Genomic DNA, 26061 nt, shown 5'->3' with positions numbered 1-26061 from the left:
TATAAACAACTTTTAGAAAGGAGTCCCTTACTATAAGAAATAAGGTTTGGATAAATTTGCACCCAAAAGATTTCTGAGGGTTACATAGCGCTGGGGCCTGAGATGTGGTAGACTTGATTCAAGTTCCATTCTCGTGTTAGAGATCCCTAAGCATATCAGGCCAATTTACTATGCCACAACCCGTAGCATACAGTGCGCGCTCGCCGTCAAAATGTGGTCTCGAGAATGTGGAACAGGTTTGGGAATGCAGAGCATCACAAAACAATAGTTTCCTGGGGATGACATGGGATTTGGACTTGAGTCAAGTCAAGAGATGTGGTTGCAGGCCCATTACATGCTATCACCTAATTGTGATTTGTTATACTGCAAATTTTTGGGGCTGTTCTCTGAACAGGTATACATTAATTTTACCTGAAACTTTCACATGGGGCTCTTATTGTATCTCTCTTGATATAAAATCAGCATTTGGTTTACACAAATCTCCATAGCCCTGTACCTTTCACACTTGTGGAAAATATTTTAATGGGTCCAACATGTTCTAACATGGAGCTTTTTTTTTTGCTCTATGGTCTAAGTTTATAAGTGAACAGATATAAAACAAAGTTACACTAGATCCCGGCTTATTTTTGGTGTGAGCAGGAATTATTGAGCAACTTTTCTTACAAACTAGCAGAAATTTGCTAGGCCCATAGGCCCCATGTCAATTTTGGCTGGCTCAATTCGATGTATGTTGCAGATGGACTTCACTTATGTGTTTCATCTGTTTATTTCTTTGTTAATTTGTAAAGTAGGGAATTCTAATACTGTCCATAAAGAAGACTCCTCATAGAAAAAACCATCTAAGAGTCAACATTTTCTTTTGCCTCTAGAGGGCGCTAAAGAAATCTGGTCTGGTTTGTGCTGCATTGGTGGTTTTGCGCCTGTTGAGCGCAAACTCTGGCTTTGCTCACACTTCAGATTGAGCATTGCGCTTGCGGGACATACGAAGTGAATGCGCTGCGGTGCTCATTCTCGAGCATAGTCATCTCGAGATTGCATGCGCTTTATGCGACAGGAGGATTTTTGTTGATGCTACTAAAAAATTCTAGTTTAGTTGTGTGCTGCTGTGCTTGGTGGTCGTGGTGTGGTGGAAGGCTTCAAAGTTGCAGTTGCATGCTTGTCGTGCACAACTTACAATCGTTCTCCAAGAAGTGTATACAATGCAGAAGTCTTATGAAGCAGTCATAATCTAAAGAAGAAGATAAACCAGTTCCAGCCTGGTTCTACTCCGGTTTCCGTCCACACGTTGTGCGGCCGTGAACTAACAGTAACACACACAGTGACAATGGGTAAGACTCAACGCCAGGCAAAAACTAAGTCCGAATTCGGTACAGCATCGGCATCCTCATCGTCAGCTGAGGTTAGTCCCAAGACGTCTAGAAAAAGAAGCCGTCGATCTAGTTCCAGTAAGAGCAAGAAGAGTCACAAAAGGAGCAAACATGAAAAGACAAAGACGAGAAGAAAAAACTGGTGAGTATTTTCTGACGGAATCATGAATGTATTCTCTCAATCTCTGTTTGTATTTTGATACACATTTTGTAATTGCCTTGCCTGTGTGTACTGTTTCCTCCCCTCCATTGTTGCATTTTCCCCCTACCTCCAAGTTCAAACCTAGCCAGGGCTAAACTAAACCAAACGAAACTAAGCTTAACATTTTACACGAGACTGCATTTCTGAGGCAGGTTAAATTAATCACAAACTCAATCCTCGAGCATCCCAAAGTCTTTTGCTTCTAAAATTAACCCTGGGTTGTATTTTATACATCAGAAAGATATGACAATACACGTTTAAAAGCTTGGCTACTAAAATTTTCTTGGGGCAAGTAAAATTCACAGTGACAGTGTGTTAGCCTTGTGTTGTGTGTAACTTAGTTGTGGGTCACTTTACAAAGAACCGAAGCGCAAGGCCTGTTTTTGTGAGCATGAGTCTTTATTTACAACTTGTTTAACTAAAAGCCTTCCTTGAGCATAGAGGTAAAATTAGGACGACCTTCATGCTTTGTCGTTGAGCATGTTGTGTACATTTTTGCACAAGTGAACAGAAATTTACAAATTGTCATAAACATTGTTTGTGTTATGATAGGTCTGCTGATTTGGACAAGAGATATAAGATAATGAAGTCAGCTGTGGAAGATGTCATAGAGAACAAGATGACAATACGCAACGCCGCAGAGAAATGGGATGTGAAGCGTTCTACACTGGCTGACCGCGTCTCGGGTAAAGTTGGCATTGGTAGAAGAAGCGGTCCACCATCAATCCTAACCAGGGCCGAGGAACAAATGCTGGCAGAGTGGATTATAAGTATGGCCCATCGAGGCTACGGAGTCAACAAGAAGAAACTCCTGAAGACTGTAAAGAAGATTTTGGACAAGGACAAGCGGAAGACGATTCTTAAGAAGCACCGGAACATGCCTGGGAACAAGTGGTACCGTCAGTTTGTGAAGAGGAACCCACAAGTTGGAATGGTATCATGTAGCCAGGGCAGGCTCAAGATGGATTTAACCAGTGAGAACCTACCCCAGCCAACTGCTGGTGTGAATATCGAAGCCCTTAAAACTCTTGAAGCGATGGTTTCAGACACGGACACTGACAGCGAGTACGAGTCAGACTCTGAAGCCGAATCTGAGGAATCGGAGGAGGAGAGCGAGGCTGAATCGGTGTCGCAGAGTGTGAACCACAATGGTTTCGGAACTGAAGTGGAGGTTGTCCCAGAATCGGAAGTGTACCAAGAATTGGACGATGAAACGCTACTTGAATTAACAGTGGAGCCTGTCATTTCAGTCGGCAATACAGTCACAATCACAACGTCAGAGTGAATATAGTTCTTCTATCTGGTACAGGCTGTCCTTGAAAACTCAGCAGTTTTCTGTGTCTGGCTAAAAAAGGATCTTTTAGCTGGTAATTACACAAGTCCATCACCTTTTTCACTGGTCCATATGTCCAAATGAAATAGGGATGCTTTTTAACACTGAAGTAGCCAGTTGCCAGTTGGACCCGGGGTGAATCTTGACTATTGCTCTCCCTTAACAGTGCTCCACTGGCCAACTACCAACTCAAACGCCCGAGTACCAGTCGGATTTAACTCCAAGTGGATGTTAAACTTTCTGTAAATGCGATACCAATTTTGAAGGTTAACTTAAAACAGTAGACTTGTGCTCAATTCCTGCAAAACATTCGCTGTGAAACATCTCTGTAACGTCACAATTCGCATCACATTCGCAGGAAGTATGATCCGGCTTCAGTCTTTTCTGCATTAATTTGATGTAATGTATGCAGAGACCTATGCTCTTTAGAAATTTGAGATCAGTTGATTGATGGTTTTCTAAAGTGTTTTTTTTTCTCTTCCCGGAGCCTTACAGAATTAAAAAAATATAAAGGAAGAAGATAAAAAAGCAAAAACAAACCAAGGTACAGCTGAGTTTTAGGTGGGTGTTTGAATGAGTACACTTGAAGCTGACAGTGGATGTTGCTTTCTTGATAGCACGTGGCAGCTTGTTCCACAAAGTGGGAAAATTGTTGAATTTTTCCTTATTTGCAAAAATCTTTCAATGGCCTGACCTTTCAACCATAGCAGATCCTTTCTCGATGGCTAAATGACATTAACTTTTTTTTGCATTATACCCTCGGTACTTTTGGTTGGTAAGTTGTTTTCCTTTTTTTATACAAAACAACAATTTTGAGATGAAAGTGTCTTAAGTTTGGTTTTAAATTTCATGGAATTGAAACATTACCATGTAGGTAGAACACTGTTTCTTGATGAAGAAAAAATGTAAATATATAGGGCTCAAATTTGACACTGGTCTACTGGCCTAAAGCCAGTGATTTCAATGTCAGGCCAGTAAACTCAATACAGGAGGACAAGTCTGATGGTATTTTTTTTCCTTTTAAAGGCAGTAGACACTATCGGCCATTTTCAAAGACTAGCCTTCAAAGTTGGTGTATCTCAACAAATGCATAAATAAAATAACAAACCTGTGAAAATTTGAGCTCAATCGGCCATCGAACGAGCGAGATAATAATGGAAGAAAAAAACAACCCTGTCACACGAAGTTGTGTGCGTTTAGATGGTTGATTTCGAGACCTCAAGTTCTAAACTTGAGGTTTCGAAATCAAATTCGAGGAAAATTACTTCTCTCTCGAAAACTATGGCACTTCAGAGGGAGCTGTTTCTCACAAAGTTTTATACCATCAACCTCTCCCAATTACTTGTCACCAAGAAAGGTTTTATGCTAATAATTATTTTGAGTGATTACCAATAGTGTCCACTGCCTTTAACGCAATATCTTTGTCTCCGATGAATCAATGTTCAAATGTTTGAGTTTGAGTCTCACAAACATTGTTCATTCCTTCTGAGCATTACACATAAAACAGAGATAAATAAAATTGTATCTTAGTGTTTTGTTCAGACGAAAAAGTTTGGATGATACAATCGTGTTCTCATTTTGATTCGTCTCTTTTCATTTTGATTCTAGTCCTGTAAACAAAATCTTGCGTGTGATATTTTTTTAAAGGACTCGGGGAAAGTACTGAGTAAACAGTGCTAACACACATCGGTGTATGGGTAAAAACAAAAATTCATCTTTATTCAGATGCAAATTTAACATCTCTTATAAAACAAAATCTTGTGAATTTTCCAACAAAATTCACGCCCTGATGTACCTACATGTACGAACTCGAAGAATTATTTGTGTGGTGTATCTTTTTTTCTTCATGATATTAGAAAAAGTTCTCATTCATAGATCAATTGGTTTGTCGTGATAGTTTACCTTTTATAAAGGGATAGTGAAAAGCATCACCTTTAGTGAAGTTTCAGTTATAAAATAAACATCTTTTTAATGATTATTTAATTGGATTGTGTTTCAATTGTTTGTAAAGAATTCTGAATCTTAAAGACAGTATGGTCAAAGACCAGTCTTCTCACTTGGTGTATCTCAACATATGCATAAAATAACAAACCTGTGAAAATTTGAGCTCAATCGGTCGTCGAAGTTGCGAGATAATAATGAAAGAAAAAAACACCCTGGTCTTAGAAGTTCGGAACCTCAAAATATCATTCTGATGTCTCAAAATCAAATTTGTGGAAAATTACTCTTTCTTGAAAACTACATGTATGTCACTTTAACGTGGGTCGTTTCTCACAATGTTTTTTACCATCAACCTGTCCCCATCACCCGTTATCAAGTAAGGTTTTTATAAGGCTAATAACTATTTTTAGTAATTACTAATGGTGTCCACTGCTTTTAATCCAAGTTGCAATGCATGGTATATTTCATTTTCTAAAGTTCAATCAAACAATGAAAGTTTTAAAAAAATTCACAAAGTATTTAATCAATTTTGGTTTTCGAAAATCAGGCACTTCTCGGATACATGTATTTTGAAAAGTTGCATTAGAAAAAGGAAAAGTGAAGCCAACTATATAAACATCAGCTTTTGAATACATGTACATCAATGCATAGGTTTTGGCATGGAATGTCACATAGATGTCATTTGATTTATAAGAAAGACAATACTTACCCTTACGTGATTTTGAAAAAAATACAAGACTAAACCCTTATGATTTTTGAAGAAAAATAAATCATTGATTTTTGACAAGGCTTAGCCCTTGTGAGAGAAAAGGCTTGCCCTTTGTGATTTAAAGGCATGACAAGACTTTCCCTTATGTTTTTTTAAGAAGAAAAATACATTAAATGTCCCTTGTGATTTTTAGAGAAAAAGACAAGACTTACCCCTTGTGAATTTAGAGAAAAGGACAAGACTTACATGTACCCCTTGTGAAGTTAGAGAAAAGGACAAGACTTACATGTACCCCTTGTGATTAAGAGAAAACGAGAAGATTAACCCTTTTGATTTTTTGAAAAAGACAAGGCTTACCCCTTGTGATTTAGAGAAATAGACAAGGTTTACCCCATGTGATTTAGAGAAAAAGACAAGGCTTACCCCATGTGATTTAGAGAAAAAGACAAGGTTTACCCCTTGTGATTTAGAGAAAAAGACAAGGTTTACCCCTTGTGATTTAGAGAAAAAGACAAGGTTTACCCCATGTGATTTAGAGAAAAAGACAAGGTTTACCCCTTGTGATTTAGAGAAAAAGACAAGGTTTACCCCATGTGATTTAGAGAAAAAGACAAGGTTTACCCCTTGTGATTTAGAGAAAAAGACAAGGTTTACCCCTTGTGATTTAGAGAAAAAGACGAGGCTTACCCCATGTGATTTAGAGAAAGACGAGCCTTTTCCCCTTTGTGATTTTAAGAGAAAAAGACGATGCTTACCCCTAGTGATTTTTTTGATAAAGACAATACTTACCCCTTGTGACCTTTTGAAAAAGAACAGATTTGCCCCTTTTGATTTTTTGAAAAAAGACAAGATTTAACGCTTGGGAGTTTTATTTATAAAAAAAGATAAGGCCCCTTTGATTAAGGAAAAAGATTTGAAATGGAAACTTTTAAAATTTTCTACCGTTAATTTTATTGGAAAATTGCAACTATTTTGTAAAAATCAAATTAAATTAATATTTGGGGTATAACGGCAACATTCGTCACCATGATAATTAGGAGTATATTTCTTAATAATTAAAATACTATATAAACGAATACATTTATTTACATGCTTTATACAACTCTGCCTATATAAAAGATGAGCGGAAGACAATCGCCAAAAAAAGCAATAACAGAAATGGTAAAAATAAAAAACATAAGCAGCAGTTGGTTAATGGTGTACTGGATATATGCTACAGACTGTACTGAATGAAGTTCTGAGATTACAAAGTGAAACTATAATGTTATACAACCTTCATGAAAATTTGACTCTGAAGCCTGTTTCGTGCTTCCTGCAAATGCAATACAAATTTTGACATCACAAATAGTTTGCAACAGTTGAACTGTGCTCAAATCCTGCGAAACATTTGCAGTGAAAACAAAGCTGAGCTATGATTTCAAAATTGGTATCACATTCACAGGAAGTATGAACCAGGCTTTAGTCACAACTAACCAGACAACTTTGAATTGACCCAACAGTCTCAACTTTGTACACTATTTCTTAATTTTCTATGGCACTATTATTAAAGGAACACGTTGCCTTGGATCGGTCGAGTTGGTCTATAAAAAGCGTTTGTAACTGTTTTTTATAAAATGCATATGGGTAGAAAGATGTTGTAAAAGTAGAATACAATGATCCACATAAACATGCCTCGAAATTGCACGGTTTTCCTTTTACCTCATTGACTAACACGGTCGGCCATTTATGAGAGTCAAATTTTTGACTCCCATAAATGGCCGACCGTGTTAGTTCACGCAGTAAAAGGAAAACCACGCAATTTCGAGGCAAACTTGTGTGGATCATTGTATTCTACTTTTAAAACATCTTTCCAACCATATGCATTTTATAAAAAACGGCTACAAACGCTCAGTTATAGACCAATTCGTCCGATCCAGGGCAACGTGTTCCTTTAAATGAAATTTTGTTCCGAGGAAAACAAAAATGCTGAAAAGATGCGTGCCTCTACAGACCATTACAGACCAATCCGACGAAACAAAATTAGTAGCGCCCTCTATTTAAAACGTTAACAATTGCGGTGTCTTTTTGTGCATAATCTAGGCACGGCAGCAAATGCGCCTGGTGCTCAACACTTGTGCGCGCCCAGATTGGTGTAATAACCAATTCACATCTAGTAGGTTTGGGTGTGCAGAATTGGTCATTTCCCAAACACTAAATGACGACATAAAAATGATAGATATAAAGTAGGGTGCCTCCATGAAGTCAAACATATTTCACTAACATTGAGGGTTTAAGCAGTTACAAGTTATTCTGTACACTAAAATTGCTATTCCATAGACAAAGAACAGTGACAAAATTTAGTTTTCACTGTAAAAGTTAATTGAACAACTGTTACACTTTCAAGTCTAATGCTGAGAGTTCCATATAATGTGTTTCTACATATCAGTAAACGATTTCCCTTGTTTAGCAGGGCAAAATGCTTCACAAAATATTTCAATTGCTACTCAAAAATCAGGATTTGCCAATCGTTATGAGCGTTCAATGTGCCCAAAATAAGTTCAGTCTAAATTTAATGCTTTTCAAGATTGCTGGACGAAGTCATTCCCTGCATGTACATGTAATTTGCATATTATTTGTTAGCAATAATGCATAAATCTTGTTGCACTAAAATTATATTTTTTTGCTACATATCACCTGTAAAATAATAGATGCTAGTGACTTTGAACTGAACTAAAGTTTTGCAATTTACAAACCAAAACTTTAAACTTGACTAACACAATAAAGATTAGTAATGAATAATGCATGAGACTACATTGTACCGAGTAATGCTTTCAACTAAATTTTAAAAAAATCAACAAAATTTTAATTTATTAGAAAAAAAACCCACAAAAATGTCTTGGTAACCTTTTGAAGGTTATGGTTAGTACATTTACAAATAGCTAAATGCTCAGTCAAACGTGGAAGGTATGATGCAGCCTACACTTGGTACCATCTTCAGAAGTTTCCCTTCCAACGGAAGTGCTCTTTGCAGAGAAACAGACAAGGTCTACCTCTTGTGATAAATATGGCCCACCACTAAAATTGGTCTAGCTACCAAACTGTGCGCGAGTTAAAAGTGGAGGAGGTTTCTGCACAGTACAGGAAGATGACATTGAAAAACGGTGATTTCAAAGAATCTAGGGTCTGTTGACGGAGGGTTGTGTGTGTGAGGGAAAAGAAAGGAGTTGTAGAGGGTCTTAGATGAGGGAGTGGGCATCCGCCTAAGATGAGGGAGTGGGCGTCGGCCTGGCAGCCTCTCTATTCCACGTCCTTAGATCAAGGAGTGTCTTGTTTAGAGAGTGGATCCATCTGAGACGATCTTCCTTTACATCGGCTGAAAGCATGTGCCTGCAATAACAAATACGGAAATAGTCACGTTTATTCTCTCTCAACATTGATGTGGTTCAATAGCAGTCTTTACTCGGAGATCTTCAAGATCTAACCTTAAGTAGTAAATAGTGCTTTGGATCGGCGTGATTGTAGGACTGTGTATTGGAAGGGGGATTAAATTGGGCCAGGTTTTACCCACATTTTAATCGGCCATAACATTAAAATTTCATTAGATGTTGCTGTTTCAAAAATAAAATAACAATTAAATGAATAAATGATTTTTTTTCGGTAAATCTTATTTTCGGGTTAAAATGGGGAAACAAACAGACCTAGCATTCAGATAAAAATACTAAAACTTAACTCTTGTAGGGACCCTGATGCTTATGTCCATCAACCACATGCACAAATTTTTGCTACATATATATTTTGTGCATTGTTTATGGTCAGGGTGTTGATTTATTTGTCATTTAAACTGTCAAAATTTGTTCAGGGACTTTTTTTAAAAACAATTTCTTTTGGTGAAAATCCGGAGGACATGCAACTTTTGAATGTGAGATTGGGTACTTACTTTGTGGTGACCCCAGAATCTTCATGTTTGGTTACCAGCGTGTCCTTCCTGTGGTTCTTAGAGTGGGTTTCCTTCTGTCGGGTTACCAGCTCGAATGTGTTGGGTCTAGCGCACAGGATGCGTGAGATGGGTGCCACCTCGTTGGTCACGCACTGTCTGAGATCAATAGTTCCTATTGGGGCCTGGAGGGGGAAGGGAGAGAGTAAGAGAAGGGTAACAGGTGAGTAATAATGCAGTTGTAACATCAGAACATCTTGCGAGCGCAAAGTGTTAAAGCTTGCGAGCGTGACGCTCGCAGATACAAACTCTGCTTTACATATATTTATCTTTGGGTTTGAAAGCCCTACTCTGCAATATGGCATGTTTGATACGGTTTTATCTTCATTGAGTGAATTTGATAATATGAAAAAATAAACAACATTTTTGGGGTGTGGGTTTATATCACATCCCTGGGTCATGAATCAAATTTAATTCATAAATACCTAAAACAGTTTATCCATTCTGATTGGTCTAAAGGGCATCACAAGGTGTTGTTTGAACGGATGATATAACACCAGTATTTAAAGTCTCACATTTAAAGTCTCCTATTAGAAATTTAGACTCTTCACCCTACCTTATGATTCTCATCATCGGGATATTTCCAGAACGATATGTAGCCCCCGGACAGGGTACACCAGCGCCTGTGCCACGCCCCAAAACCACTGATGTCATCAAACATGGTGAGGAACCCACTCTCGGAGACGTTGGTGTTGGTGTGACAAGACATGCTCATGTGAACAGTGCCCTCCAGTGGTGAGTTAAAGGGAACCTACGAAGTAAAATAATAACGTTAGTTTGTTATCATAAACATGGCCCAGTTTCCTAGAGCTGCTTTAGCAGACAGTGCTAACAAATTTCCCGATGAGCAAAAATAAGCAAGAAGCAAGATACCAGTCACAGATTGTAACGTGACTAAATATTTCGGCTGGTTACCCGATTCTGAGCTTAGCTACTTTTTAAGATTATAAAGCAGCTCTCTTACAATGGGCCTAGATAAACGTACGCAATTTTCAAGATTACATTTGCAGATGACTCTCTCTGTGTTGTGTTTGTTAAATTGTGATTAATGATCAGAACTTGATGATCAACATTTTGGGTATCAAAAAATCTATTTTGTGTACTAAATAACTGTCTATTCTTCTTTTTGTTCTTACTATTATAAGTTTTGTTCGTAAACGTCCACAAATATTTCACAAGAGGCAACTTTTCACAGGCAACTTGGAGGCCACCAACTGCAGTGCGTGCTACAGGACCACTTTGGTAGCACATGAGTAATGTTTCAAACAATATTGTCTGATTCCCAAGAATATATAGAGAAAATTTGAATGTGAAACGGTTCTCTTTTTGGAGATTGTCGGGAACTGGTTGCCTATAAATTGCCTCCTGTGACATGACCCTAAGAAGCTCTTGTAACGACTTTCATGGCAAATTCTCACCTTGCTGAGAGTAAATCTACTGACTCTGAAGCTCTGAAGACTCAGTCTGGTTGCGCCTACCAATGTGAAGTTACTTGCACGGACTGATCCCGGACCACCAGGACTTGGGTTACTCACTATCTTTGTACTTTGCTACAATTAAAAAACGTTTAGAAACTATTACTTGACAATCAGAGATTCAAGACAGGCTCAAAAGAATGATGCTGATATTCGCTTTCTTGGTGGAAGGTATGAAGGTATGGTGGAAGGTATGGCTTTTGGATGGCAGCCCTAAAAAAGATGTTGATAAAATAGGGAGACTACCACCACAGCTCACTCAGCAGAGTGCCGACAAGTTATTCCATTGTTGGTTCTAATCCTGCTCTAGTAATTTTCAATTCTTTAAAAAAAACAAAAAAGAGTTCAGAATCATCTTTTGGACTTATTTCTTGCAGGGCTGTCTTGAAAACTTCCAAGAAGATCTGCGAAAAGAGGCAATTGATTTCAAATACAATGTTCAACAACTAAGGAGTTGAGAAAAAAAAGTCCCTAGGGTGGATTTCACAAAGAGTTAAGACTAGCCTTATCTCAAGTCAGAAACTTATAACAGGACTGGCCTTAAGTTTTTTTTTAATCTCCTAGGACTAGTCCTAAGTTAAGACTAGTCCTAACTCTTTGCGCAATTTACTCCAGGTGTATATTTTCCTTGTTTGTTAGAGAGAAAAATTTGACTTACCCTCGTTTCTTTGGACATGTTTGCAAGGATCTTCTTGGGTGTCAGACCGGAGAAGAAGTTTTGTTTTGTCTTCTCATCAGCTGGCTTAGGTCTCTTGATCTGCATCTCAAAGACGAACACCTCCACGACAAAATCACTGTCAAGATTATTGCTGCAGGGAAAGAAGAACGACAAGAAATCAATATTCATCCCGACAAGGACAAGAGCAGGCTAGATATTTGGAGTTTGATATGCACTGACAGACCTTAGAGCGCTTGTGTTGATCTGTAATATCAAACTCTACACTCACTCTACACTGAAACCTCTGATACCCCAATTTAAATGGACCCAAATCTCTCCTAATCTTTAGTCTCCTGATGATGACTAGACCAAGTTGGCCAAAACATCGAGATCAATTTAAACTCACTCTGCTGCAGTGAAGTAAGAAATAACGAGAAGTCCCCTCGAAACACTTAGCGGAAATAGTAGTGATGGCTGATTTCCTACCTTCCACCCAGGTAGAAGTTAAAAAGCAGGACAGCTCTTTTCACAACTAAATTTTCTTTTGAATTCCGAAATCTACTCTGAGACAGTAGAATATATAGCAAGACAAGTTGTAAATGCAAAATCTACACAACAAAGAAGACACACACTGGTGTTTCCTGAGCTTAGTATTACCACAAGCTGAACATACTTTGATACCTCACCATACAATGCCTAAAATCCCACACAGATCAATATTTAACACATGTCTCTCTCTGTGCCTCTGTCCTTTTTTTGCAGAGAATAAGACTAAAATCTAAATCAAGTTATCCACAAGTTTTTTACTTCCCTCCTCAAGTTACTTACAATTTTGCAATGTTGGTGAATGGTAGGCAGTCCCCTGATAAGCCATCCACTGTGGTCTGGATGTGGGTGGCTAAGACATGCTCTCTGCATCTCAGCAACAAGAAGTAGTAATGACACATACGATCTGGTGGGTTTAAACAGGAAAACATTTATTGAGAAAAAAAGTTGTATTTCTTTTTGTCTCTGCTTCGGATGAAAAACCTAAGGAATTTGATTGATGGTTGATAAATAAATGGTTTCATTATAATTTGTTTAATTAATTTATTATTTGTTCTGTATCCCACAATTTAACATCATTTCATTCTGGTTGTGTAGCCATGGACTTTCAGAAAAGCAAACTTAATCACTGTACTAGCCAAGGAACTGATTGAGAGAAGAAAAAGAAGAGAGTTTCAGTTTGGGATGCGGAAAGAAAACCCCAGAGAAATATTCCAGGGAAAACACACGCAGTCAGGTAGGGAAGGCAAGCCCAATCCACATAGTGCCACTGGAGTGATTCCAAGCAGGGTCGAGGGTGGCGGGAAAAGATCCATCTCTGTTTCTTTGTCTGTATTCAATCCAATTCGGTGGTGGCTCAGTGAGACAGGTTAAAGGTCAAGAAATCTTGTAAGCGTCTTACCTTGTTTAGAGCCGAGTACATACTCCGTCTTGAGAGGCAGCCTGAGGTCTTGTAGGGTAACAAACCCCTTACATGCCTTCATCACCTCCCCGTCTGATGTCTGTATCGAGTCTACCCCTCTGGCTGGAGATGTGGTCTTCAGTCGCTGTATCTCAGCAAGGCAGGCCTGGCGCCGTTGGGCTATGGGGACCAAGAGGACATTTCAAGTATTATTAAGGCAAACAAACAAAAATTAATCATATAATAGTGTTTCCTAATATGAAATACAAGCATTCTCCCTTAACAGTAGTCTGCTGATTAATGGCAGTTAAAACAAAGGAGGAATAAGTCACAATTCTCCCCAAGTGGTCCGGCTGGAAAGTTCAGTGCAAAAGATTTGCATTGTTACACCATTAGTTAAAGCACGCATGCCTTTTCCCGTACTTACTGTTGGCAAGGCTATGGAGTGGAAATTGTACAGTTAACACAAAACTTGTCGCTAAGCAACTCTATGAAATTGGGCCTAGGTCTTTCATCTTTCCCCCTAAGACAAGTTTCAAACCCGGGACTTGATGATTACCTGCTATGAGGAGAAGTCTCTCTGCCTCTACTTCTTGCGTTGTGCCTTTATGCTCAGGATTAGATGCGATTAGATTCAGTGCTTGACTCGTCTGATAGATAATGCTCTGCTGTGCTGATACCTCTTCCATCAGGGTCTGGGTAGAGAATAGAGAAGACAAAAGAATCCTTGTTATAATTTGTGGATATGATGGATGCAATCAATGCTGTGATGATATGTTCAACTGAAATTATATTGGTTTTTTTTTATAAATAAATAAAAATTTGCCCCCCTCAATTAAGGTGATCCCCTGGCTGCCGCTTCCCAGGTTGTTTCCGAAACTGTGGTTTGATCCAGTGATCCCTGGCGACCAGCATTTAAACATTATATGGCTTCTGACTGGCACTCCTGAACAAAGATATCCTAACATAGAGACTGCAAACATGGGGCTGGATAGCTCAGTTGTTAGAGCGCAGGCACTTAAAACCGGAAGTGATTGGTTCAATTAGTCCCGCTCCAGCTTTGTTCAAACCCAAAACTATTTAAAAACTTACCCAGTCAGTTCCCTTGTGGTTTATTACTTGCTATTTAGTAATTGTAACAAGAGCAACAAAACATTTTTTTAAAAAGCTATGGGGCCTATTCCAAACTTCGGCTTGGGCTCCGGCATAGGCTCAATCGTAAATTTAGAAACAGTGTACATTGTACATAGTGTTTCCAACATTACACATAGCCTGGAGCCTGAGTCGATGTTTGGAGAAGGCTTCTTCTAGTTAATTTCATTCCTGACCTGTATTTGTTCCTTGACTAGTACCGGCTTCAATGCTATGGGTTTGACTCCCTGTCCAGCGCCTACGGACCCACTCTCGCTTCTGATGATGCTCTTGGTGACTGTAGTACTGGGCGACTTTGGACCGTGCTTACGGAAGGACTCAATGCTGTATAGGTTGGGTGACCCGAAGGTGCCTGGCTTGGATCTGGTTAGGCCTCCTGTGGGGGGCTTCTGGGCTGTGGTTGTGACCTGCTGGAGGAACGGTGGGTGAGTTAGTAAAAAGTAACAATTTGGAAAGGTTTGCGGTAGCACCATATGTAATGACTATCTCTTATGAGTTGGGGTGGTTCTGAAAAGAACTGTTGGTTTCAACTCGACGTCCTGTAGGCCCCACACCCTCACTATCCCCTGAGCATGATCCAACTGACACAGTTCAGTGAGCTACACACTACACTCACTCCCTACACACTACCCCAAGGCTCCAGAACTGGATCCAGTGTTACCAGGCATCACCGAGCTCCATACCATGCCTCTATTTCCCGCCTTTGTGCATCACCAAGCTAATCCGCCTACACAGTACTTAAGCAGCATGCAGCATCAGAGCCCAGCTTTCTCCAGAAGATGATCAGAGCATACTGATTGAAACGTCGAGTTGAAACCAACGGTTCTTTTCAGAACCAACCCAACTCATTTAGAGATGCAAAGTTTCAAATCCTATTAAAAAAAGTAACAAGAACATTCCAAGCCACCCTGCAAATTAGTGTGTTCAGAGCCCAACTGAAAAGACTCTAATATGAAAACACGAATGCTTAAACATACTTTTCACTATCCATTAATATCCCTCAAAAAGTTTTGCATGATAGAGGAATTATACCAGACCGCCACATGACGTCAATTATCACGAGGACACCTTTTAAAACAGTTCACTTTCTATTCAGTGCAGTTTTGTTCACAGATCATTCCCAGTCGAAAGTATTGGGGGCAATTCAGAATGGTCAATGTGAACATAAGAAAAAATGTAAGATGCTGACCTGGGTTTTTTTCTGTTCCGGTACAGCGGCCGTCTGAGACATCTTCTGTGGAATCTTCTCAGGAGTTTGCTCTTCTTCCATGGCTTGCTCTGCCTCATTGAGAAGATCATCAATGTCTCCCAAAACATCACAGATATCTTCATCATCATCTTCATCTTCACTGTCATATTCACTATCGTCATCTTCCTCTGGTTTGGGAAGAGGATTCTTGATTGACAAAGCTGCCTGTGCGGCTTCTGTGCAGAAAATCATGCCAAAAACAAACAAAAAATCAATTTGGATACATTTTGTATGACACAAAACACAGGTGTCCATAGATTTACATCAAACTTGCATTGGTTTGAAGATGATGATGGCAGAAAGCTTCCCTCAAAATATTTTTTTGCTGATGCTTTTGATATTTTTTAGAAAATTAGTAAATCAATGTGACATAAACAATTTTTCTCTTATTTTAGAATGTACAACAGATTAACATGATTCTCCTGAAAGAATTGCTCTGTGATTTTACTTTGTTCTCAAAAACTTGACGACTAATGAAGCTGAAACTTCTACAGGTAAATTATATTACACTCACTTGCTTCTTCCTCAGCCAGAAGCTTACTGCTAGTCCGACGGGGTCTAGGAGGGGGCTGGGGTGTGGCAGGGCCTTTCTCTTCCTCCTTGATGGCGGTCATCGTCTTAACTTCTACTCTTGGGACAAACACTTGCTCCTCCTCCTCCTCATCCTCTGAGGATGAGATGGCTGGAGGCGGTGACTCCACCATGCCGACATTGATGGTGTCTTCAGTTACTTCCATCTCGTCTTGATCCTCTTTGCTGTCGTCCATCAGGGATGATTCTGGCTCTGGTACAGAGGCTGTGATGGTCACTCTTGGCTTGGGCTAATGCAAGTAAAAAAAAAAATAGCAAGTTATTTTTGTGAAAAGTGAGAACAGAGCTAAATTTTATGTAAACTGTAAGAATGAAAATTTTAACATCAAGAAAAGATGGAAATTTTGCCTGTGACTTTCTTTCACAGAGATCGGGAAGTACTGAGTACAGTGCTTACACACATCGGTGTATGTGGGTAAAACCCCAAGCAGCCCCCAAGAAGTAATAATTGAGTAGCAAGTGATGATTTGTGTGTAGCTTAGCGACTAATCCATGTTGTGTAGCATTTTGCTCTGCTAAACAAGGGGAACCATTCCATGCAGAGGGATTGAATTACAATTCAAAACTTGTTTGCATATGACATAAGTTTTTCTAATCAACTCTCCCAGTTCCTGTCTTGAGTTTGCCCTTCCTGTCATTACTGATAAACCATGCTTGGCCCAAGGGTTTCCTGTTAAAGGTAGTGGACACTACTGGTAATTACTCAAAATAATTACATGTATAAGCATAACAACTTACTTGGTTTCGAGACCTCAAATTCTAAATATAAGGTCTCAAAATCAAATTCGTGGAAAATTACTTCTTTCTCGAAAACTACGTTACTTCAGAGGGAGCCGGTTCTCACAATGTTTTTTACTACCAACCTCTCCCCATTACTCATTACCAAGTAAGGTTTTATGCTAACAATTATTTTTCGTCATTACCAATAGTGTCCACTGCCTTTAAATACTTGTACACATTAGATGACAAGAATGCAAATTGAATTCGGTGTAGTCCTTCCCAAATCACTGGTTCACATTTTTTCTAAAGGGCAATTATTTATTGGAATAATTGTTCTTGTGTTTTTGTTAAAACAAAGAAACAAACCAACAAAACAAATAAACAAACAGATAAACATACTATCGTACTAACCGTTGGTTGCGCCCTCTCTGGCTGTGAATCCTCATTAGTCTTTTTGTCAGAATGATTCCATCTGTTCTTGATGACATCCAACTCCTTCCTTCTTTGCTCCTGAAACATTCAGCAAAATAAAGTAATTAAGACTTGTTTCTCACTGATTCAGTAAATAAATCCCTACATGGTTTGACAGGACAGGGTACAGATCTATTCAGTACTTATCGGGCACGCAAGATTTCATAAAGTGTTGCAGGACTTCCATTAGCCTCCCAGCAGAGCGTAGATGATAGACTGCAAGTCTCCTGTATTTGCGAGCACCTCTTAAAATGCGCAAGTTTGTTTTCTTCAAAAAGCAATGTAGGACTATAGGGTGGTAAAAAACAAAAACGTTTAAACATACGAAAGACTTGCACAGTCTAACGTATATCATGATTTCTTCTGTTCCAATCTAACATCACCAATCAACCAATCCTAATAGGCTTGATATTTAAGACAGAAACTTTACCTGTTTCACTCCACCACTACATTCTACATTGACAATTTAAAAGTAAAACCAACAAGTTTACTCATTCGAGCTTTGTGACTATGATGATCTCAAAGCAGAAGGAAAAACAACTTTAAAATCTAAACAAACCGTCTTTCCAATGATTTTTAGTTTTCCATGCAAACTAACACAGGTGTCCTTCATACACATGCAGGCATGATGTTTTTCAATTCAATATGCTGCGTGGATTTGTCACATCACTTCCTATAATACACAACTGATGACCAAGCTTCAGCTGTAAAAAGTCCAACACAAACTAGTGGTATTGACCCCATCGGCAAGATTTTCCAATTCTTTAAGTGTATAATTCCTCGAAACCATAACAACTTTCCAAGAAAAGACAACAACAAAGTCCACAGAGTCTTGAATCCTGGCTTAAAAGAGAGAGAAAAGAATCAGCAGAAGTCTTACAACAAATGATGGCACAATGTGCGTCTCCCATAACGGCGGTACTCTGGATGAATCCAAACTCAACGGTACCAAGGAAGTCATATTTGTCCTTATTTTGATAATTCTGGCTTTGCGCACAGATGTTTGAATGATTTCAATCTGAGCATACCACTTTGTTTATAGTAGAATGCCAGGAAGTGAGTGGTAACTGCCTGGTGAAGGTCACATTGTCCATCACGGAATTCTTGTTAACACCGTCCGCTATTATTATAGTAATAAGGTCCTTTGTCATCATCGGACTTGGATGTGCACCGTGAAGGTCAGCAAAGAAAGTAAAAAAAACTGTGCACCGATTTGTTTCCGATGATATGCACTTTCATTTGGCATCGAGAAGAAATAAAAACAGTCGGAAGAATTACTGATGACTAAATGTGTAAAAGTATTTGGATGGTTCTGACGACTCTGGGGAAGTGACTACGAAGAAACTATTTATGAAATTAATGCAGACAATAGTTTTTGTTTCATAAAGTTGAATACTTGAGCAGGCAAAATATTTGGTCCTTGGAAACAAGTGCACTGTCTTGAGCGAGGGCTTGCCTACATTGGAACATGCTTTAAAAAGCACGTTCAAGCTACTTCATCAGATATTTTCTGTATATCCAATAGCAAAAAAATAACAATAAAACAATTAGAAATCAGACTATGTAAGAGGAATGTCACTGTACTTTTCTTACAAAAACTTCATATATGTTAAATATTTGAATACAATTACAATTAATTCAAAATTAAAAAATGAAAATTATGTGGAATATATCTGGATTTATAGTAAGATATTTTTTTAATCCAAATTATTCAAATCCAAAAAAGCTATATTCAAATGTTGAGCAACACACTGGTCACTGAATAATAATCTAAAATAAAGCATTTCGACCGGAAACAGAAGTTGTAGAGAAAACACAACAACCTGTGACTGTGAGTAACCAGAGCATCAAGCTTCCGAATGAAACATTTACGCAAACACCGGTGGAAAGTCAGTTAGTGGGCGTACTTCCCCTCAGGAATTGGATGCCTCAACTAGGACTTCCTTGGGCTGGGTTCAATCATTGCTTTGTCAGTTTCTAAGGGGGGGGGGGTCTAAGGAAGCTCTTGGCTATTACATTGCTATTAATAAAAGGCAGTTAATGTCACAAGAACTGAAACAATCATTCTGGGCCTACTGTTATTCCATCCTTTAGCAGTTTTCCACAATGTCAATTGGGAAATTAAATCGATTATAAATGTTTTAATCTTCAAATTTCAACTAACCTTTTCTATCAGTTTTTTTGACAGAAAATTTAGGGCGACTTGAAGAATTTTACCCAAAACTCAAGTACTAAACTGATTCATTCATTGTGCACACATTTTGCTTCTAGATTGTTAAAATGAATGGGATTAATAGTTAAAAAAATTATCAAACTTAAACCCCGACTTTAAAACTGTGTACAAAACCTCCAAAATAATGTGTACTGTTTAATTTTTTAGCCAGATCAATAATAATTAATAACTTTTCCAGGAAAAATCCATGGTTTATGAGACTTTGTCATCCAATTAAATGCAGACTTTACTTTATAAACAAATCCAATCTGGTAAAAGAAAGAAGATCATACTAACACATGCTTTCAGTCATGTTTCCTGTGTGTGTCACAGCAATTATTACCTCGCCTCATTGTATCTAAGGGGCCTGCCATCAATTTCACCAAACTCTTCCTAACTTAGGATTAATCTTAGGACTTAGGACGAGGTAAATTTCCTATGCAAAGACGTTAGGACGCATTGTACCCATCCTTAGTTAGGGCGGATTACTCGCCCTAACTCGAGATAGAATTAATTCTAGCGTTTCGTGAAATTGGCTGCAGGTTTACACCACCAGGCTTAAAAAGGCTTACCACCTGGTTGAGTGTTGAGTGGGAGTTGTTTATTTCACAAAACCACAGTCGGATGTCTGACTAAACTCTAGTGGTGGGCTCTAAATAAAATGTAGTGACCTAGCAGTGACCTTAAAAAAGAATAGAGGGGTTACACTATTGATTTGATTGTCATCAGGGCCCAATTTCCTAGAGCTGCTTAATGGCAAATTTTGTAAAAGTTATAATTTGTGTTTTTTCATAGTGTGAATAACTGTAAGCCCACGAAAAAAGCATGCTAACCATCCTGAAAAATGTAACATGCAAACACAAGGTGAACATGCAAGCTTACCACCCAATTTTGTTTGCTAATCTGTGAAATACGCAGTGAGCACAAACATTTGCTTGCGGTAATAAGCAGCGCTATGAAATTGGCCCCAGGGCCAAATTTAAGCACTGCTCACCAGAGAAAGAAACCTTTTGCCATCTAAAAATCTAAATGCAGCTTGGAAAAGGAACAACTTTGGTGGTAACAAAAAAAATAGGCCGCTCTACTTGTACTTAATTCAAGGAGAGTAAGTTCTGAGTAAAGTTGTGTATTCATAACCTGCCAATCAACAAAATGGTTTATTTACCTGTATCTTTGTGTTGATATCATTGCCGTGCCAGTTTTCTTGATGCTGTTTCAGTCTGTCCTGGATAGATTTAGCCATAGCGCCCACACGTGCCTCAACCTTCTTGGGGCTGGATGGAACCGCACCATTCCCCTGACGCTTCCCAAAGTATGCCTTGACATCAGCGACTCCTTTGCCGTTTGCCACCGACCCGGTTGCCTGTTTCTTGGGGGCCTCGTTCACCTGTTTCTTGGGGGCCTCGATCGGCTGAGAAGCAAATTGCCTGGTTGGAGGCTTGTACTGAGTTGTAGTAGGTGCTTCTCTTGCTTTAGGGAGAGGCTGATGCTGCTGATGGCAAAGCTTCTGGAAATCTGACCTGGAGGGTTCTCTCTCACGAGACATGGACACCTGGATTCTTTTTCTCGCCGGGCTTGCACTTACACTCCTCAGCTCAGCATGATCCCTCTTTACCGGTGCATTGCTCACCCCGAGCCGAGATGCTGCACTCTTGACCGGGCTGCTACTCTGCAATGATCTTAACTCAGCCTTCCCTCCTTGGTTGCCAATCTTGGACCCAATCTTAGATCCGATAGGAGCTTGCTTCTTAGGGCTTTCTGCAGGTAGGGATCTCATCTGGGCCTTTCCTTGTCCGTTCCCAGTGACGGTTTTCTCCTCTTCTTTTTCATCCTCCTCCTCTTCTTCTTGGAACCTGACATTTCTTGCAGGCTTCTTGGGAGTGAGCTCTTGAGATACCACAGGGGTCTCAGTCTTGACATACTGGCTCTTGTAGCTTTTCTTTGGAGAAGGCTGAGTCTGGATGGGCTCCTCCACTGGCTTTGGTCGCTCCCACTTCCTTGTTGGCCGCTTCTCCTGTAAAATAAAACAACAATAATAATAATCAGGGCTGAAATTTCATCTTTGAGGGGGCAAGGCCCTTTTTGTTTTCATATGCATAGAGCACTTCCATCGGAAAATGTTTAGGTCTATGTGAAACTTTAAAATGGTCATCAAGGCATCAATTCAGTTGATCCAAATTAGTACTCTATGTAAAGACCTGACAAAAACTTGAAATTTTTGGACGGTACCGTATGAAATCCCACAAATTTGTGGTTCACAACAAGAGACAAGTCAAACAGGCGTTTCAGAGGGCAAGACAATTTGCATTCTGCAAAGGACACTTCCATTGGGACATCTATGGAAGCGTTTGATGTAGCACCAAGGCCAAGACCAGGGCAACAGAGGCCACGTATGTAATTCCAGGAGGCCGCTCTTAGGGTTCTAGCTTCTCACCTCCTTGTGGACATCATGTTTAGGGTGGTCCAAGTCATCCTCCCAGCTGTTGATGCTGGCAGCCAGGGCAGCAAAGCGACCCTTCCTAGAAGAGGGTACGGACACGACGGGCTCCAGCTCAATCTCTCTCGCCCGAGGAGCTGGTACATTTTGAGGAGAGTCTAACTCTGTCCCATCTATGAGAAAGGGTTGGGGTGGGGAGAGATGAAAAGTGAAGGTGTAGTAACGTAAGGTGTAGAGACAAATTTATTTACTTTGAATCTCGTCAAAAACGCCTTTCATAGACCAACTCGCCCGATCCAAGGCAAAGTGTCCCTTACGTATTACCCTGGGTTAGGCTGAGCCCCCCTGATGGGGCTGTACGTACCTGCATCCCATTCTTTTCTCATGTCAGCAAGTTTGTGTATACGTGACCTGATGGAAGGAACAGCCGGGGTGTCCGCCTTCACCTCACATCTCTGCACTGCGGATTTCACTGGAGATGCTGTAATAAGAAAACATAGAACATGTAAATTTGAAGAGTGTTATGAGATGCCGGTTTTTGTTTTTATAGAAAAAGATTGACACAGAGGCATTTTGTTTTTCTTCTTCTGTATTTTGTCATGAGCAGCCTTTGAGAAAGACTCTGCTAGTCAAGCCATTTTTGTTTATATCGTCCTTTTGGTTGGTAAGCAGTTTACAACAGCTAATTCTATTTTCTCATGAACAACCGAATACTTATTTCAACGAGAACAAAACAAATTGTTTAGTGGCCATTTTTGACAGAGGTGATTTGGCCAACAGAGGAGATGTTTCCTTTTCAAATGCAAACCCACAAATGTTTCGAAACTGTACTACAGTACCATTTCAAGGTCATTACTGTTATTCTTTCCTCATCCTTCATGTAGTTGAATGCCAAATAGGGCTTCGCTCACCTTCTCTGCGGACTTTCTTCTCTTCATTTTCTGCATAGTTTGATTCAGCTAGAGGAGTCCGTCTCTTGCGAGGGGATACTTTGTTCATCTTCTTGGCCAGATTCTCACTCCTTGCCCTGGTTCTCTCCAGGAGATTCTAAAAACAAATCAATGTTATGGTTTGATTGGGATCATTCTAAAATCATACAAATAGCAGGTCCCGGACCTGTGGGCTTGTTATGTTTTTTTGTACACAAATCACTTTTCGCAATATGCAGTAAACAGCCGTAGGAAAAATCACGGCTCGCCGAACAGTGTGGATGGGATCTGAATTACGGTAAGAATTTGTAACTTTTCAACAACAGCATGTTTGGAGGAAGTTGAAAAATCTAAAGTGAAAACTGTTTTTCTTAAAATTTTAATATTTTTAAACATGTCTTTTCAAATCCGTGACAAAAGTGGGGCTACAATATTTCCTGAATTTCATTCTGTACAGACAACTTTTGTGGCCAACTCTGAAACCTCGCCTCGCCCCCCCCCCCCCCCTTGGGTGCGATGACCAAACGTTGGGCCTAGGTTTTTGTACAGCGACTGATGATGAACCATTTGAAGGAGGGTTCACTTTAGGAAGGTCGGCGGTTTACACCTGATAAACAGATAAATGTGCTCACTCTCCTCTTAGTGTGACCTGTGTGTTTGTGTAAATATAAAATATTTTTTAAACCGCCGACCCGCCAATAGGAAAAAGTTCATCCATGATTTTTCCTATATGGCTACGGTAATTGCTGTGTTGGCAAAAATTAAGTCACAGAGCTAACTGGTACCCTGTGGATGTGTGAGCAGCTGTGCTGGTCCCGGACCTGTGGGTTTGTTATGTACACAAAACATATTTTACAATATGCAGCAAACAGCAGTAGGAAAAATCACGGATCGCCGAGTGGTGTGGATGGGATCATCTGAAATACAGTAAGAATTTGCAACTTTTTAACACGGCCATCCGTCGACTTGTCTTGGTTCTCTGTAAGTCGAGTTGTCTGACACTGGACAGTTGAAAAAAAAATCCATGGAGTTTTCCGAACGGTTGAGCTGTTCCGGACGGTCAAGTTTTCTGGCTAGGCATGTTATTGTTACTAATGTTAGGGGCCTGTCTTAAGTTATAAAATTTTATTTCGATTGAAGTTTTAATTAAGTTTTTATTTAGGTTTTTTTTCACAATCCTAACAACAGTGAGAGGGTGAGGTATTATAAAGTACGACCGAGGAGCCGGGGGGGGGGGGGGGGGGGCTCTGGCCGGGGTACCAGACACTTTGGCACCTTGCAAACTCGGCACCAGCAAACTCGGCACATCGCAAACTCGGCACCCACTCTGCAGCAAGAATGTCGGCACCAAACAAACTCGGCACCGGCCTGTTTTGGTCCAACAAACTCGGCACCAAACAAACTCGGCACCGGCCTATTTTGGTCCACTAAACCAAACTCGACACCAACAGCAGATACCACCCGAAGAGTAGTATTAACACCATAAAAACAAACTGGTTTCAATTTAGTTGAAATAATTAGTAGTTATGCTAGCTTATATGGCCATAACCGGTTCCGAACTTTTGAAAAATTGGCATAGGAGATTTTTTTTGTCCCATTTTACGTCCGCACGTTCATTTTAAAAAAATTTTTTTTTTCTTTCACAATCATGTTGGTGAAAGTGCATCACTATGTGTTGATGTAATGGGCTTTGAAAATGTTAGTGTTTGGTTGAGAATGACTTTTTGATTTTGAAGACAGTGTGATTTGGGAGCGTGTTTTGCCTACATGGCGGCCGTCGGGACTTTTGCCCCAACACACGGCGGCGGCAGCGACAGTCCAGCGTGCTCAGCGGGTGTTTAGTGGAATCGTGAAATGTTTCAGCAGCCTTAAAGTGGGTTACGATCATCTTGTAATAAAACACAGTGCACGACAGTCTGTAACAGAAATTATTTACACACGTACTCTTTATTTTGAATTAGTGTTTTATTGGATCAAAGTTTCATGTAAATGTTCCCCAAAAATACTTGGACATCGAAATTGCGTATTTTCGACTTCAAAACCGCTTCAAAAGTTTACACAAAATAAATTTTAGTTACTTTGATACAGATCTTTGAAAAGGGCAACCTCACCATGACAGTGAAAATACATATTAATTATTAGGTATGTATCGTCGTCGGTACGACGTCGAACCCGTCGATACACACGACGAGGATCGGGATTTATTTCAATTTCCAACTGGGTGCCGAGTTTGTAACCGTGGCAGATTGAGCGTTTTCAACCAGGTGCCGAGTTTGTAGTTGTGCATGTGCCGAGTTCGCGGGTGCCGAGTTTGCAAGGTGCCGAGTTTGAGAGGTGCCGAGTTTGAGAGGTGCCGAGTTTGAGAGGTGCCGAGTTTGCTGGTGCCGAGTTTGCAAGGTGCCAAAGTGTCCGGTATTCCTCTGGCCCAGCTGCTTTGCTTGGTTGGGGGACTGGCAAGGGGCCCCGACTTGGTTGGAAAACAGTCTTTTTGGAGCGTGGCAAAGTGCAGAGCTCAGCAGACATGGCAGAGGCATAAACATATAGCAGGGATTTTGTATTTTATCTTAATAATTACTAGCTAGGCCTATGCCTATTTTATTTTAAAAGTAGTTTTTTCTGGTTTTCTTCACAATTTAAATTGAAAATAATTAATTGTTTTTTCATTTTAAATAAAAATAATAAAAATAAAAAAGGATGGGGAGGGGAGGAAGAAATATTGGAATTACCCGCATTTCATTGAAATTTGTTCTTGTCACTTCTGAGTAGACTGTTGTGGACAAAAAGCCTGACAGAGGACGGACGTCCGTGACAAGAACATCAACATCAACATTTAAAAAACTGTCAACTTTGGTTTAAATTTTTACTTCGGTTTATTTACAATCAATATTCTTCAATAATACACGAACAAATAAACGGACGTCTGCTAAAACCCAAAATAACGTTTTAATACTTTACCTCTGTGAATGGATCCATCAAAAAATATTTCTTTCTGTAAACAACGGCTAAAAAGAAAGAAAATGTGTCTGTCGGTGACAAACGTCGAACAGCGCAGCGAGAAGCGGCGGTTTTTTACTGTTCAATTTTAAATCGAAGGCGCATTTTAAGGACAATGCATCATGGGAAATGTGTAGTCTCTTTCAAACAATATTTAATTGTGTTACCTTCAAAATGTATTTTACAAATAGTAAATTTTAA

At 39.6% G+C, this 26061-nt stretch overlaps 2 protein-coding genes across 3 annotated transcripts; one reads left to right on the top strand and one right to left on the bottom strand.

Moving 5' to 3' along the window:
* Positions 1-1082: 1082 nt before the first annotated feature.
* LOC139934593 (uncharacterized) lies at positions 1083-5635 on the top strand. Of its 2 annotated transcripts, XR_011785719.1 has the most exons (3): positions 1083-1509; positions 2122-4096; positions 4139-5635. XR_011785719.1 is itself a non-coding variant. In XM_071928875.1 (2 exons), the coding sequence occupies exons 1-2, from the start codon at positions 1325-1327 to the stop codon at positions 2852-2854; spliced, it is 918 nt and encodes a 305-aa protein (XP_071784976.1). In that variant the 5' UTR covers positions 1083-1324; the 3' UTR covers positions 2855-5634. The 2 variants fall into 2 exon arrangements, 1 of the variants encoding a protein (XP_071784976.1); XM_071928875.1 differs by having other exon boundaries at positions 2122-5634.
* An 843-nt stretch (positions 5636-6478) lies between these two features.
* On the bottom strand, positions 6479-25965 carry LOC139934592 (uncharacterized). Its single transcript, XM_071928874.1, has 17 exons — positions 25822-25965; positions 22849-22984; positions 22302-22418; positions 21935-22110; positions 20666-21514; positions 17229-17327; positions 16021-16327; positions 15447-15682; positions 14434-14664; positions 13665-13800; positions 13106-13285; positions 12487-12610; positions 11659-11809; positions 10944-11075; positions 10082-10276; positions 9469-9650; positions 6479-8918 (listed from the first exon to the last, which is right to left on the bottom strand). The coding sequence occupies exons 1-17, from the start codon at positions 25837-25839 to the stop codon at positions 8792-8794; spliced, it is 3396 nt and encodes a 1131-aa protein (XP_071784975.1). The 5' UTR covers positions 25840-25965; the 3' UTR covers positions 6479-8791.
* Between the last annotated feature and the right edge of the window lie 96 nt (positions 25966-26061).

Source organism: Asterias amurensis, chromosome 3 (assembly GCF_032118995.1).
Source record: "Asterias amurensis chromosome 3, ASM3211899v1".
Lineage (NCBI taxonomy): Eukaryota > Metazoa > Echinodermata > Asteroidea > Forcipulatida > Asteriidae > Asterias > Asterias amurensis.
Note: the sequence above shows the minus strand (reverse complement) of the source record. Positions and strands in the feature narration are given on the sequence as shown.

Excerpts from the sequence above, each read along its gene's own strand:
- LOC139934593 (XM_071928875.1), top strand. The coding sequence starts at position 1,325 with ATGGGTAAGACTCAACGCCAGGCAAAAACTAAGTCCGAATTCGGTACA. Across the intron at positions 1,510-2,121 it reads AAGACGAGAAGAAAAAACTG|GTCTGCTGATTTGGACAAGA; the intron begins GTGAGTATTTTC and ends GTGTTATGATAG.
- LOC139934592 (XM_071928874.1), bottom strand. Across the intron at positions 12,611-13,105 it reads TGTACTCGGCTCTAAACAAG|ATCGTATGTGTCATTACTAC; the intron begins GTAAGACGCTTA and ends TAAACCCACCAG. Across the intron at positions 11,810-12,486 it reads TTCACCAACATTGCAAAATT|CAATAATCTTGACAGTGATT; the intron begins GTAAGTAACTTG and ends CTTTCCCTGCAG.